This window comes from Anticarsia gemmatalis, chromosome 21 (assembly GCF_050436995.1).
Source record: "Anticarsia gemmatalis isolate Benzon Research Colony breed Stoneville strain chromosome 21, ilAntGemm2 primary, whole genome shotgun sequence".
Lineage (NCBI taxonomy): Eukaryota > Metazoa > Arthropoda > Insecta > Lepidoptera > Erebidae > Anticarsia > Anticarsia gemmatalis.
In genome coordinates, this window is record NC_134765.1 from 1,745,391 (window position 1) to 1,761,505 (window position 16,115).

At 36.8% G+C, this 16,115-nt stretch overlaps 1 protein-coding gene across 11 annotated transcripts in view; it reads right to left on the reverse strand.

Moving 5' to 3' along the window:
- Positions 1 to 16,115, reverse strand: part of LOC142982314 (uncharacterized) — a 72,737-nt gene that overhangs the window by 48,443 nt on the left and 8,179 nt on the right. For all 11 annotated transcript variants that reach the window (XM_076128753.1, XM_076128744.1, XM_076128752.1 and 8 more), the window contains exon 2: positions 5,552 to 5,727. In XM_076128753.1, coding sequence (XP_075984868.1) covers positions 5,552 to 5,727 — 176 coding nt within the window. The remainder of the gene's footprint in view (positions 1 to 5,551; positions 5,728 to 16,115) is intronic.

Here is a 16,115-nt window from a genome sequence, read left to right on the forward strand (position 1 = left end):
GCAATCTCTTACAGGCAACCATGGGATGGAAAGAGATGTTTACCAGAAAAGAGGTAGTACTGCGTACAAGTCACGTTAACCTAAATGTGTGAGTTATATAAAATAAAGAATAAATACAAATCGTATACATATAAAAAAATAAATAAAAAAAAAATAGAATAGAATAGACATCATCTATAAATAAATAACCACATATGTAAATAATACATAGAATATATATATATATATATATATATATATGTATATATATATATATATAGATAAATAAATATATAAATATATATTTTTTTTAAATATACATGTAATTATATTCATACAGAGATAGCAAGAGGAGTTTAGACAGTCATGGGAAAGTAAAGAACTTAGGTTAGTGAAAGCAAAGAGTGAGAAGTATTCAAGTAAAATCGTTTTGCAGTGATAAGTAGTGCTCCTTCACCCGATTTTTAAAAATTGGCAAGCTCTGAGCTCGCCTAATGGGTAACGGTAGCGCATTCCACAACCGCACAGCTTGCACAGTAAATGATTTGTCTGCGAATTTAGTGGAATGCACAGGCATCTTAAGTCTTAAATTCTCTGATGATCGTAAAAACCTTGAATGTGTGTCATGTAAGAAAACAAAACGTTGTTTGAGATAGAAGGGAGACAAAGGATTAAACAAGATATTGTACAGAAGATAGAGAATGTGAGCATTCCGGCGTGAACGTATTGATAACCACTTGAGCTTGTTTCGATACTCTGAGACGTGATCATATTTGCGTAATCCAAATATGAACCTGATAAAGAAATTTTGAAGGCGCTCAAGCTTGTTTAGTTGGTCCTCGGTTAGATCGGGATAGCTGACATCGGCATAATCAAGGATGGGGAAGAGAAGGGATTGTACAAGCGCGATTTTAGTGTTGATGGGGAGAAAATTGCGTAGCCTGCGCAAGGACCCCGCCGAAGCAAATATTTTACGGCTGAGTTCCTGGAGTTGAGGACTCCAGGATAAGCTCCTGTCAAAATATAAACCCAGGTTTTTAATACAATCACTAAAAGGGACGGTAGTGCCGTCAAAGATCACAGTGGGTACTACTGTCCAATCTACTCTAGAGAGCATCCTGGGGCTACCGATGACAATGGCCTGTGTTTTGTGAGGATTGACATTGAGACCATACGACTTACTCCATTCACAAATGCGAACCAGATCACTATTTATCGTGTCCACAGCTTCCGTCAACCTATCCGCGGGAGCAGAAGAATAAATTTGTAGATCATCTGCATAGAGGTGGTAGGAAGAAGTTAAGCGATTGGATATTGAATTTATAAAAACTGCGAAAAGTAAGGGAGATAAAACGCCGCCCTGCGGTACGCCAGCAGATAACGCGCACCAATCCGAGACATTGTTTTCAATGTTAATACGTTGCCGGCGCCCATACAGGTAACTACGAAACCAGTCAACCACTGATGGAGATATGTTAAGAGAACACAATATACCTAGTAGAACATCAAAATCAACACAATTGAAAGCGCTACTGAAGTCTAGCAAGACTAGGGTTGTAAGCTTGCCATCTTCCATACCCGATCTGATGTCCTCCGTAATATGAACCAGGCTCGTAGTAGTACTATGACCAGGGCGGAAACCGGATTGGAAAGGATTTAGGAGTAGGTTTGATGAAAGATAGTTGCTGAGTTGCATATGTACTAGGCGTTCAAGTACTTTGGATAGGAAGGGAAGTATGGATATGGGACGATATTCAGAAAAAGTAGTGGGGTTACGTTTTTTTGGTATAGGGATAATTTGGGCATCCTTCCATGTGGACGGAAAGATGCCGCTAGTGATAGAAAAGTTAAGGATATGACATAGGATAGGGAGTATTACATCAAGGATGGGAAGGATCATATTACGGCTGACACAATCAGCTCCCTGCGCATTCGATGTGATGCACAAGATGCTCTTCTTAACATCACAAGCAGTGAATTGACTGAAGACAAATGGAGAACAGTCAGGAGTCGAACAAGAAGAAAGATAACTGAGTGTATTACGTTTCATGGTACTATCTAAATTTGATAATGCAGAGAAGTGTTGATTTAAAAGGTTCATATTAGTATTATTTGGGACAGGGTTTTGTTGCGGTTTGCCGACCCCCAGTGACTTAAGAAATTTCCAAACCTTGGCTGGATCTCCGTTTTCAACGGATTCTTGAATGTGTCGGCGTTGTGCATTCCTACACACCTTGCTGCAGTGATTACGTATGGATACATATTTTTCTCTGTTAGATTCAGAGGGGCGACATCTGTACTTAGTTTTGGCTATAGATTTTTTATGGAGCAGTGATTTGATGTCGTCCGTAAGCCAAGGCGACGGAAGCTGTTTCACTTTGATTTGACGAAAAGGTGCGTGAGTGTCGTATAGATCGGTTAATTTATTTGTCAATATAGCCACCTTGTCATCAACGCAGTCAGAGTCAAAGACTGAGCTCCAATTAATATTGCCGGCATCCTCGCAAAGCTTAACAACATCCATGTCACGAAAATTACGATGTACAAGGGTTTTCGGTTTGGGTTTAGGTGGTCGGATTCGGTAGGATAGGAAAAGTAAATCGTGGTAGGAGAAAGCATCAGCTGGACACTGACCATGTTTGGAGACACGATTTGAGGAGGAGACAAGAATGAGGTCAAGTAAGGAGGGAGTGCAGTTGGGAAAGTGGTGTGTGGCACTGAGAGGAAGGATAGACAGGTTGTTGGATTTAACTATAGACTGGAGTGTGGTGGAGCGGGAATCGTTTTTAAGGAGACAAGTGTTAAAATCACCCATGATTATGGTTTGACTGTACATTGGAGTAAAGTTTTCTAAAAGAATCTCAAAAGATGAGAAATAATCAATGCGAGAAGAGGGGCAGTAAAATACACCGAGCAGTATTTTATGAGATATGCGCATAAATACATACATTTCAGTGATTCATTTTTATTTATAAAGATTATCAAGAAGTTATTACAGTTTGTTTCTAAAAAAATCGGTACCATTATCTAGATTTCGTATAAGTATACCTACTACAAAAGGGTAGTAGTGTATTTTATTGTACAGTCATAATATTTCACTGGCAGCTGACATTTACTGGGCTCTCCAACCGATAGGAATCCAGCCTATCGCTATTTATTGGGCAAAATTCCAAACATGGAGGTCCACAATTTATTTTCTGAAACAAAATCACAGACCACATTTTCCCAAAGGTTTAATCTTTTTCAGAGTATATTTTTGTTAGTTTTTAGATTGTTTGCTGCAGTGAAGTGTAATAAACTAAGTACTAATGAAGGTTTGCCCTAATTGCCCCAATTTTGGCTCCGTTTTCACTAGAAATCTGCCAGGCAGTGAAATGGTGCGCGGTCAGAACCAATAGGATTTGATAATAGTAGCTCTAGCAATAACAACTGTACTAAGCCTGAAGTGCCGCTTGCCACCTAGATACCTCATAAGTCTGGTCTAGTCTAAATATTTCTGGTGAAAATGCAAGCTTTAATTTGACTAAAAAATTAACTATGTCTACTCCAGTAACTTGAGGGAGAAACATTTTTTCTATAAGCTGACGGTACATTATAATCATTATATTATTATGTTTTTACTGTTATACATACACATTAAAAACAATCGCTTGTCGTAAATCATACTTGGCTGTAATATACGTAATGATTCACCCTATAATTAGTACCAATCGACATCGCTATGGAGACTATAGTATGAACATTGTCAATCAACAATTCTAAGCATTTGGCATGAATAGACTGAGGGCTCTTTCAATTTAGCCGTATCGTGTCGGACCGCAGCAGTGCCGAAACGGTGCGTTTGTCGTACGGTGCACGGACGGTCATTTGTTTTCATACAAATCTCACGGTGCGGCAACAGTGCGGTGTCGGTACCGCGAAACGCACGACGACAGGACGGCAGCGTCGCAAGCTCCACGTGTTCATTTCGCTGTTGAATAGTGCGGTGACTAAACGTGACAGCTAATTTCATTGAATTTTCATGTTTATTATTTGCTTAAAATGGATGATATAGACGTGGAAGAATTTATAAATGAAATTGAATTATTGAGTAATTCGTAGAAACATTCTCTTGACATTCTTAAGTAATTAAAAAATTTGCTTGGGTCTTGTTTTAACCTAGGATAAAGAATATGGAAATCACCAAAATTACATGTTAATGAAAACATCGGTAGTGTTCTTTTACGGGCGCGGCGTTTTTGTTTCTGTTTGATATTTTTTAACAGGAGCACTAACAGTAATGTTTCTTCATCAGAGTCCATGGCTACACTGCTGTCACATGAATTTAAAACAACACTAACATACAAACGCACGGCAGTCAGATACGCTTTCAATTTAGGCGTTTGGTGTCGGACGGCTAACGTACCGCAGCGGTACGGCAGCGGGCTATAACCAGCGGCACGGTTAACGTGCGGCAGCCGTACGACACGAAACGTCTAAATTGAAAGAGCCCTGACATATGATTTTGTAGCGTGGCTATAATATGATGACGTAGAAATAAACATCCAATTTCTAAAAGGGCAGAATAATTGACTGCCTCCGTGGCGCAGTGGTTAAGGTCACCATGCCGCTTGCGTCGGGAAGTCACGGGTTCGATTCACACACGGGACAATTAAAATAAATGTTATCTTAAAATTATGTATTTAATTCAAATTACGGGATACCAAAAAACTTTATATTGAAACCGAGACAGGGATAACTACACTAGGATGACTTAATGCTGTGATAATAGGGTTATATAAATGTTTAATTGTTTTTAGTGGCCAATATAAAAACCTCAACAAGATACCTTTTTCTGGTTAAATCTAGCAACTACCATCACACGAAAAAAAGCAAAATTTTACAACGAAAAGATTTGGACATTTTAGGGAGTCATTACGACAAAAGCTGTCAAGTGCCTAAATTCTCAGCCGCGAGTTTTCTTTGTTCCTAAGTTTTAAGCCTAGGCACTCAATCATAGAGGAAACCCGTCTCAAGTGTGTCCCGACCTAACATTACTCTTTGGTAAAAACAACGGGCATTTTTCGGCGAGATTTACGCGTTTTTGCTTGAACAGATAACAAATGGAGATGTTATACGATCCATTAGGATCAACCCTAACTTTTTGCGGATGATTACCAGTACGAGATATAGAGAACGCTAATAACGCGATGGAAATTTATTTTCTATGAAGAATGCATTATTTACCACATTCAAGAACTGAAAATTTCAGCTTTTTAAGAACATATAAGCTAGTCCTTCATTCAAAACTAAACCTTTTTTAAACACGTAAGCTAGTCTATCTTTCAGCATTTCAAATAAAGTTCAATCCGCAAGTGAGTGTTGTATCTGTGTTTATCAGTCGGTAAAAAGAACCATGTTTTGTGCATAATACACTGTATAATATCGCCGTATATGTAAAAACTTAAGCACTCCAAATGTGAATAGGCTGCCATAAATTCTTAAAAGCATCATCAGCATCCAACACTCCAACGAGCATCATAGAACGATACCAGTGACACTATATTTTCTATGTCTTTATAAACTCTCTCACCTGTAATCTCCTCTCATCATCTTTCTGCCTCTGTTCTGCCTGTCTCCGGCGACGGTCCTCGTCTCGCTTCTCGCGCTGCGCCTGCGCCGCGGCGGCGTGCGCGCGCAGCTCGTCCAGCCGCTTCCTTTGTTCGGCCTCGCGTCTCTCGCGGGCTAGCCGCGCTCGGTCTAGCGCTTCTGCACAACAACAAACATATCACTTTAGAAAAGTAATTAAAATAGGTGCCTAATATACGCTGAGAATACAGTTGATTGAAAAATTGTCTGTAAAAATTGAGCTTAAAGTTTTTAGAGCTTAAACCACGGCTTGCACCACTTTTATCCTAGACCGGCGCAATCTTCAAATTATAACACTGAATTAAACAACCGAAAGACCGATTTCAGGAAACCTAACAAATCCTTAACTTCGTTAAATATTTTTTGAGACTGACCAAAGTAATTTTTCATTAAGGCAACAGTCAGATAACCAGACAACATTGGAATACGATCACAAATACACACAAAAATATAGGTCACAAAACTCTTCACCCAATTTCAACCTGCTAGACCTAACAAAATAAAAAAAGATATTACTCATTCTACTCCTAGCAACAAACTTAACAAATGACAAACCAGCCTATATAAATCTTTCGGATGCAGATGCCGAATCATTAGACGCATTCCCTTAGTCACCACACTCGGCAATTGCGACACCTACAGGGAATAATAGGGCCAGCTATTCTTGGCCGCGAGTACTGAGACCACGCGACTAGTAAATACTAATTACCTGTGTAAACACTAGCTATTAGTCACTTTCGAGATTAGAAAGACGAATGGGAAAGACTAGGGGATGGGATTTATATCAAGTTTCCTAGTCTGGGTGGAGCCCGTAGTGACGGGACAACTGAGAATCATATATGCATACATAATATTACGCCTTTTTCCCATAGGGGTAGGCAAATAACAACCGAAATTCTTCTACACAGAAAAACAGGTAAGTATCTCTCTTCTAGAATGAGGCTGTAGACCTATTACGATGACAAAATCTACAAAATTGGATGCTTGAATAAAAAAACTACGTAGCACTTTCGTCGTCATAAATTATGTATTGTTTTGACGCGCTATTATCGATTGCAGCGAAAAAATATTTGCTTATGAACATAAGTCAGATTATAAGTTATAATCGGTTCAAATACTCAGCCCACTCTTTGCCTTTTAAGTATTGGATTAATTTAGATTAGCTTGTAATCTTCACACTCATATACAGAAAATACAAAGCTGTAATAAGATATGTCAAGGAGGAAATTATAATACGAATTTGATGCAAATAAAATGACGATATGAACAATTTCAATGCTCGACAACCGTTTAAATATTAGTTGCATTTTATTCTCTTAACTTAATTAATCAAATCGCGTGAAGAGAAAACTGGTAGAAAATAATTTGAGTATACATATTCTAGTGACTTTAATAAATTGCTTTTCTGTGAAGTGTTAATTCGTACGAACAAAATAAATACCTTTTAAGCATGTTTTCGCGTGCTCGTTACAGAACACCAATGGACCGTGAAATCAATTCAAATTGCTGATCTCTCAGCATTACCTATTTACGTAAATAGAATGCCTAGATCCTAGTCGTTCGATTAGATTTCGACGAAACTAGAAAAAAGCGAGAACTCAACAGCGAAACTACATCTTATTGAATTTCAGTCGTACGTCGTGTTTCTATAAATGTTTTCCTCGTTTATTATATAATTTGTATTATATTGACTGATTTGTACTTAGGTAGATATAATTACAAAGATAAGAATATAGTGTTAACTCTCCTAAGATGAATAGATTGAGAAATTGTAATTGAAAGAATAAAACAACTTCATCAAGATTTTTTCAGTCGAGTTCACGTTGCGTAAAATCAGTACCTCGTCGAAGACAATATCTATCAAAAACAATATAAAAGAAGCAGATAAAACTTTACCTAGGCTGGTGTAACTACCTAGTATATATATCATACTTGAAGGTTTCTCGGCATCTCATTGTAAGATGACTAACGACAACCAAGACCTGAATACCGGAGTCTACGTGGGCGCCGATGAAATTCGCGGTCAACTCTACACAAGTGCCTCGTGTTTACAAAAGCCTAGTTTTCGAAAGTACATTAACTATTCAGTGACAATATTTGCTCAATTTCAAAGAGCTCTTGAACCATGATATTTGAAAATGAAGAACCGTATTTTAGATAACTTCAATGATATTCAGCATAGGTGACTTTACAAAAATGCGGATAATCAATTCAATCTTCAATCAATTAATTTTTCACAGCTTTCACACCGTCGGATAATCTATTCGATAGATATAGAGACAGCAAAAATATGAAAGAAATTTGTCAAAATTTCATCTGTTAAAAAAGCCGTAACTTATTCAGAAGTTGTGCAACCAGGGCTAAACACCAAATAGCGACTACTTAGCACTGGTGTTCTCTTGGTAAAGCGAAAATATGGTGATTAACAAATACCCTATGGAACCAAGAACACTTTGGCCTACTTTATCAAAATTTCTGGTACAAAATCTCAAGAACTTCATTAGAATTTTCAGGTCTCTTATTTAAGATTGAGCACACTCCGCCGAGATTCTTGTAAACTTTACCGTGAATATTCAAAAGCATTTCCTCTCAACAAACTTCTAGTTAAGTTCTTTGGTACGTGAAGATTTTGATAAATAAATTAGGTAAACCAAAGATTTCATTAGTAAGATACTGAGCCAAAATTTTATCAAGTAACCGAATATATTATTCTGCATGTACTTTGTAGGCTAAAGAAAAATATAGACAATTAGAAGATAAAATATTGCCCATTTTTATGTAGTACCTACATGGGCTTCGATGAAGACTGGCAAGTAGTGCAAGAGATGGGTCAGTGGGTACTGGAAGTAAGAGGCATGAAAACTTTAATCAAAAATCTACTCGCAAGTCCTGATAGATCACATAACGTCTTGTAGGGATAACACATACATAGAGCAAAATGTTTTCACCCGAATTCTTCACCACGCTTTAAGCACACCAAAATGAGAGCGTATATTAAAACAATAGTACTAATATCAGCCTTAATCGACCCTTTCTCTATCACGAGCGATCCGATTCGTTTCAGTCTGTGAGTCAAACGAAGGTGCCGACACATGTGAGCATTCACTTGGAAATTTGGTGAATAATGCTCACATGTGTACAACGCTTTGTTCTACAAAATAATGAGAGCTGGTAAGCATGGCGCGAGCTTGATTGATCGCTGGGTACATTTGTGTTATTGATCATATATAGTTGTTAAGAGCAGAAGGCTAAATGTAACATTCTCGTATTGAATGTTTGGTGGAGTATATTTGTCTTGCAATAAAAATAGGTCAAAAATTTATTTAAAATACGTGTCACGAGCATCGTAATTTCAAGAGTAAACTTAAGGTTCCGGTGTGAATAACAGCCAACAGTAATCTAGAGTGAAAAATACCATTTGTTCAATATTTACAGGTGACTGCCTGTCAGAAATAAGTGCTCTAATGTGCACTTACCTGTATAACTAAACAGTTACAGCTCATAAAGACAAGTGCACACGATTAGTGACGGATGGTGAAAGTTCCAGTAGTTTTGCTCTATGTATGTAGTGCATACTATTTGTATATTTAATTAAGTATAAAGCGTAATATCCCCTTAGGCAAATAACGTAGATTTCGCTACATATCGATCTCTACCGATTCTTTTCTTTCTCTACAGATTTGGCCCGAAAACCTTAGGAATACTCTTCCCAAGTCTAATCAGACCTAAATTTCGTAAACTAAATTAGGTACTACTCTTGGGACGCAATTCAAAACTACTAATGGACTATTAATACGATAAAATATGCACGAATACACTTCTACTTGAAAGCCTTAAGGCTTTGCGGAAACAAAGGAACAGAGTTTTAATTATAACATATTGGAACGGTAGCGTTTGTAGCTCCAGAACAAAGGCATAATTCAATTAGAAAACTTCAGACGCACGTAAGCCCTTCTCAAACTGAAAGACATGTGTACGTGCTTTTAATAAATTTTAGGGATTACCAAATCCTCCAAGTAAAGCTCTATTTAGCAGGTCTCGTTATATAACGGGAGTAGTCCTCTCAATTTGTTAATGGACTGTTTCTTTTAGATTTTAATTTGTTAACGCCCGAAGGACAATTACTTAGCTGAACGTCCATAAATTACGTGAATCGAAACTGAGATTATTTCTTCCAAAAAAATCCATCAAGGAAGCAAATATGATGTCATACTTTGGCAACAATACACCAATTACTATAAACGCTAACATTTCGATAACAAAGTCACAAAGAGGGAACATTTGGCATCAGACTTTCCATTTTTACAGAACACCCAGCTACCATTAAATTATCTACCAGCAAGCTCTTATCCTACCTGGGTAGCGAACTGGAAATGTCATAATAACCAGCTTCATTGGACCACCAAAAACACTAATCAACAGTTGTTACAAAACATAATCTTCAAGTAAAATATCCACTAAAACTACTTCAACATGAAAATGTCCACAAGTTTCTTCTCAAGACTAAATACTGCCGTGTAGAGCACTCAAAGCAAGCACTTTGAATGAGGTGTCTCAGAGATGATTAAATTACTTGCTTCCTTCAGCTAATTCACTGTTTACGTGGGCTGCTCAGATGAATTTCTGTTTCCGTATATAGGTCATGGAAAAGTAGGATCATTAGAATTTTGATAGTCTAGCTCGCGCCTGAAAGGCGGCAACGCAGATCGATTGATAGGAGGGTATTAAAATGTTTTATTATGCTGTTTTTTGAAATCGTATCTTTCGTATTAATTTCATTATTCATTTTTTACGACTTTTTGTTTGTAGAATATATTTAGACTTTATAATCATACATTTACTTATCCGACATAAAACAATAATTTTTGGATCACACCAAGAGATGCGTGTAGATACTAACCCATAAACACAGAGCCATAAATATCGAAGGCCAGATAGTACTTGCTCCTTAGAAATATTACTATCTAACGGAAAAATACAAGCTAGAATCCGTCTTCCCTTAAATAAAATATGAGGCCAGGGAGAAACCTCACAAGAAACGCCACATTTTTGGCAAACCCACAACATCAAACAATTCACCCATATATTTTGTACAAGATATTTGTAATGTAACATGATAAACCGACAAGTGAGATGTAGGGTTAGCAAACAAAACACGAACAATTCATCTTAGTGAACATCCGTACAAAGTATCACATATCTATTTCATAATACCGAATTTTACTTCATTATTTCAGACTATTTTGTGTACTGAATTGAAATTTTAATATTTGACGTGCGTAGAAATTATTAGTTTTGTTGCTGCTAACCGTACTTAATGCTACACTGGCGCCATCTACGTTATAGATATATGAGCTGAGAATGTTGTACTTGGCAAGAGAATAAGTAAACAAAGCTGAAGATTAAACGGTACTAGCTCAACTTAAGATCTATCCTTGAAAAGGGGGACGAGTTTTAGTACCAACGCTCTACATAACCCTTAAAAATAAAAAGCTAACAGTAATAAAATAAAACCAGCATTTATTTTGGCTATTTCACCAGGATTATAGCCGGTGTTACAGCGTATTTCCTTTTTCAAAAAGACAAATTGTCTCCTTTATTCCGAAGTTGTAAAACAACATATATAGACAATCTTTTCCAATTAATAATAACCAATAAGGACCAATCTAATTTCAAATCTTCGATTCACAATTCAAACAGAATTTACTAGAAAACTACCTAACAAGTCATCAGAAGCAGGCCTCACTAACACAAATAATAGTAGTTCAACCATTAGGAATACCGTTAACAATTCCATAACGAGTATAAAAGCAAACACACCATTAATTAAACTACCATTAAGTAATAGAAATGCAAATAATTTCCTTAAATCCAAAGGGATTATTTAAACCGGGTGAACAACGACGGCATTAACTAAATTAGGTTAAGCACAATCGTTTGAAAGTTCGAGTGCTGTTTATCGATATTTGCAAGTCAATTTAGTTTTGATTGCTAAAAGTGGGTTAGAGGTTTGATGACCCATTAAACGAAAGGGTAAAGTAAAATTTTTGGGTCCTTAGTCCTTACATAAGACGAAATTTATAACAAGAGCTATGAATCAAGCAAGGGAATATAGCAGCAATCGTAACAATTAGCGCTCTTTGGTCTCTGCCTACACCTTTAGGAAAAGGCGTGACTTTATTTACGTAAGAAGTCAGCTAAAAGACTGGTATTCGACCTGCTTCAGTGTTAGCAATCTCAAAATAGCTGAGAAATGGTCTAGGCAAAACGTGTCGTTTATGGAATAGTCGCGCCTTATTTGCCTAACCCAATAACAGTTTACCGACCATTTAGCGCAACCATCTATCCCTTGTTCACGACAGGTTATTGAGACCAGCTGTTATATAACACTTCAAAACTCACAAAGTACGCAATGACTTCTGCTTTGTGTTAAGGATATAAGAAATATGCGAATCAATCAATATAAAAGTGTACTACTGTAAATTGTGAACTACAATATAAAAGGTCCTTTAACAGATTATGATGGGAAACGTTCAAGAAAAGACGCTAATGGGCATAGTTACGAAATGTTAGAAGATGAGCAATTTAGCGTAATAGAGGGGTAATAAATGTAGATGAACGGTCTTATACACGCTGGCGAACCAAAATAATATAGAAGATATATTTTTATACAACAAAGGTCAAGGTCAAAGGTCATCTTAAACCTTGAGGCCGTTAACAATATCGTATAACGTTATAGTTATTGCTAGTATTTGTATAAAAAGCGAATAAACAAGTGAACAAACATTCCTAGCGGCAAAAATAACAAGAAACTAAGTAACATATGGAAAGCATGGGGAGTAAAACGTCTCAAAGCGCGACAATTCCCTCGCCCAGGCTTTAAAATCAATAGTTTCTTACCACTAAAACTGTCTGGAAACCCACGTGAGGTTATTGATCCCCATATTTTACGGCACAAATTACATAAGGAGTTGGCCCACTGACATCGCACGTACGGTATACCAACCCTACTGTTCACTGCCTCGATATGGCCCAATTAAAACGTCACGCGAACGAAATAATCAATAGAGTGAGCGATATGAATGAAATTTTCCATCGTATGGTTGGTGGTCAGTAATGTCAAAGTTGTTCAAGCTGAAGGCCTTTTACTTAGTTCACGATTAATGTCTTTATTTACAAGTAGGACAAACTTTTTACTGAGTTCTAATAGGACTTAAGCTCTGTTTATATCATTATCTGAATACACGTAGCGTTTCCAGCAGACATAAAAAAAAACTGTAGACGTAAATCGAGATGCGTAAGCGAAGCGTGTCTGCACAAGCACTGACTGTCAATATTTAAAAGGCGATTTTTGGCTGTATCGTTCCATGTTTGCCATGCATAGGGTCTGTTCTATCAATACATCAGCGGAATACAAGCGGCTATGCGTGTTTGAACCGGCCTTACTAAAGGTTGCTTACGTCATACACATTTTAGAGGCAGGTGTGTGTAAGTTGGACTTTTATTAACTAGAAACAATAAACTGGACTCCTTTTTTTAAATCTTGTTTAGACCAGATGAGCGTTACCTCTATGATAGTTCATTCATGAGTGCAAGTATCTATGAAAGCAAAAATATCAGTCTGAATGAATGTTAATACAAATCGATTGTATATGATCAATAGTAAATACGGCGTCATTGGAATGGAATGTTGTGTTAGCCACTTGCTAGGTCGGCATTCAGCCGCATTTGGAATCTCAGTGATTAGAACTCGCCGCTCTATGCGTTTTAGTTAGATATTAGACGGAAATATATTCAGTGGAATATAGGCGTAAGTTATAAATAGGCAGATTTAAATTACGCCTTTTGGAAATGAACGAACGGCACGATGTAATAGAATTGTTCTACCACAGAGGTTATTGGCGTAAAGAGAAACAATAGGAAAAGTGTCGTTAATGTAAATAATGGTAACCCAAGTTTCAAAAATGCCTGATCCAAGAAGACACCCAAACGGGTTACTGCCTTAAAAGAGCCTCAAACTAAACCTGACAAAAATAACCATCTATATTTAGAAAACACTTCATTTTGAACATTACGATTGAATATCCAAAAAATATTGTTTGTAAAAGACACGAAAATACTGTTACCGTGTGGCGTGATCTCCACTCATAAAGCCAAAGCAACGGGTGATATTATTATATGAAAAACACGAGACCAAGGTTTCTCTAGAGCACTCTATTCGATCCACTTTTACTCACAATAATATAATGCCGACTTTTTGCTTCAGTCTGTGCTAATATCTAGATTTGCAATGTTTACAAAAAAGTATAAGAAGTGTCTACATCATTTAGATTGAACGCCAAAATAAGAGCTGTGATACTTAACTCGAGACTTAAATTACTAGTAGCTATAGCTGTTATAATGAGAGCTAGGTTACCAACAAAAATACACAAACTGTGCTACAACAAACATAGAAAAAAAAGTCTATCATTAGGACACGTAATGGGACCAACTAATCTCAAATTAATTAATCTGAAGTACGAAATAAAATCGAGAAAAGAAAGATTCAAGAAAAGACAGAATAAGACAGAGTAAGACAGCATTCGTAAACAAATAAGAGATCATAAGTCGCACTTTACATATTGACCAAAACAAAAAACATTACATCACAATCAAAATCCATGCAAATCTAAATCCCAAAGAAAAATATGTCAGTTTCTAGATAACAAGATTAACATGGCATTGTTGAGTGGGAGTATTTATGGAATGGCATCTGACTCATTATGACGACAGAGATCGTGACATCACACGTCTTGAGCAGATAATGGAGGAACTAAAGTCCGTTCAGTGCGTGATCTAGGACCTCTGAACTGATGGCTAACTTCCGACTAGTGTTCTTCAAACTAGTTGTTTGATTGCTGATTTAAAATTAAAATATTGTGAATCTAACTTTGTAATTAGTTCCGCTTTAAACCAGCGTTTGTAATTTAAGAGTGATCTAATTCGATAGCATTCGAATTCGATCTCGTCAGGAGTTAGCCACCTGGTGAGATAGAATCGTGTTCAGCTGGATAATTCCCGAAACCCGAATTCGATTCCAATCGTGTTGAATATGTAATAATGTCAAATCTATGATCGATGAAACTATTTAGATCTGACCACAGACTGTTTCATCCAGATAATTTTCATTTCAAGTCAACTTCTGATCACACACTATTTTGGGGTTTTGCAGTTCGATTTTGACATAAACTCGAATTCGTCACGATTGGAATCGAATTCCAGTATCGAGAGTAAGCTATCAGGGTTCAACGATAAATGGACAGTGTTACAAGGGTATCGGCAAAGAGAAACTGAGTGATTTGTTGGTACAAGTTGTAATCTATTGTGGTCTACGAAGTTTAATGTCGCGTCTCATAGAGTAAGCCGGAATGCTTTATCTTGCAAACTTAAGCCGTATTTTATAAAAGCTGGAAATGGTGGCTGGTATAAATTGATGCATAAATGATGTCAGTTAACAGTAGGGTGTTTACTTCTAATAAGTCCAGTTAGAAAATAATGAATAGCTTTTGCCCGCGACTTTGTCCGGGTGGTTTAGTACAGAATTTTCAAACAAACATGCATTCCCTCTTCTAACCCTTTATACCCTTTTCGCGATAAAGGGTAGCCTACGGTCTTTCTCAAGGTCAGCTTTATCTCTGTACCACATTTCATTAAAATCGGTTCAGTAGTTTAGTCGTGAAAGTGTAACAGACAGACTGAGAGAGTTACTTTCGCATTTATAATAATAGTAGGGAGCTATTCCCTACTTGGAATAGCTCCTGTGCGGATATTTATTGCCACTCATAGAATTTGGCCAAAATTTGACAAAATAGAAGTGAGGAGACCGTAAGTGACTTTACCTGGCAGAGGGAAACCTACACAAAAAAAAGGTTTTAAGACATTTGTACAATATTGCGGTAAGTTAAATACATTAAAGAAAATTTCCCTTAGCGATAAGCAGAGTACGGCAGGGAATCGTTTTGTTGATTACATTTGGGTCTGTTTTAACAAACTGCTTGCAAAGCTGTTGAGATGACAATCTTAATGCAAAAGTTTTATTTCAACCCTTATTGTCTGAAGAGAACGTGCTAATAAAAAGATATGCTAACCTGGAAAAATACATAGAAACAGAAATGTTGATCTATGTGAATATGAACAGTCAAATACCATTTCGAAACAATAAACAAATAGAGTGCAGTAGGTAAACGATTTTTTTAAGTCACTTATGTTTTTTTTTAATCAAGGCTCCAGACACGATACTTCAGAATCCGTACTATTTATTTACGTTTTCTTGACTAAACTAATCCAGATAGTAATAAATTTTAAAAACTATGGATTAAATAAGAAGACTTCCTATTTATAAATAAGTCAAAGCCAACGAAGCTGCATAGAAAAGTAAGTAATAAATAACAGCACTACGTAAATAGCAGTGTCAAGTATGTAACAGTTACAGTACAAGTTGAAGGCCTACTGCTATATCATTACAGACT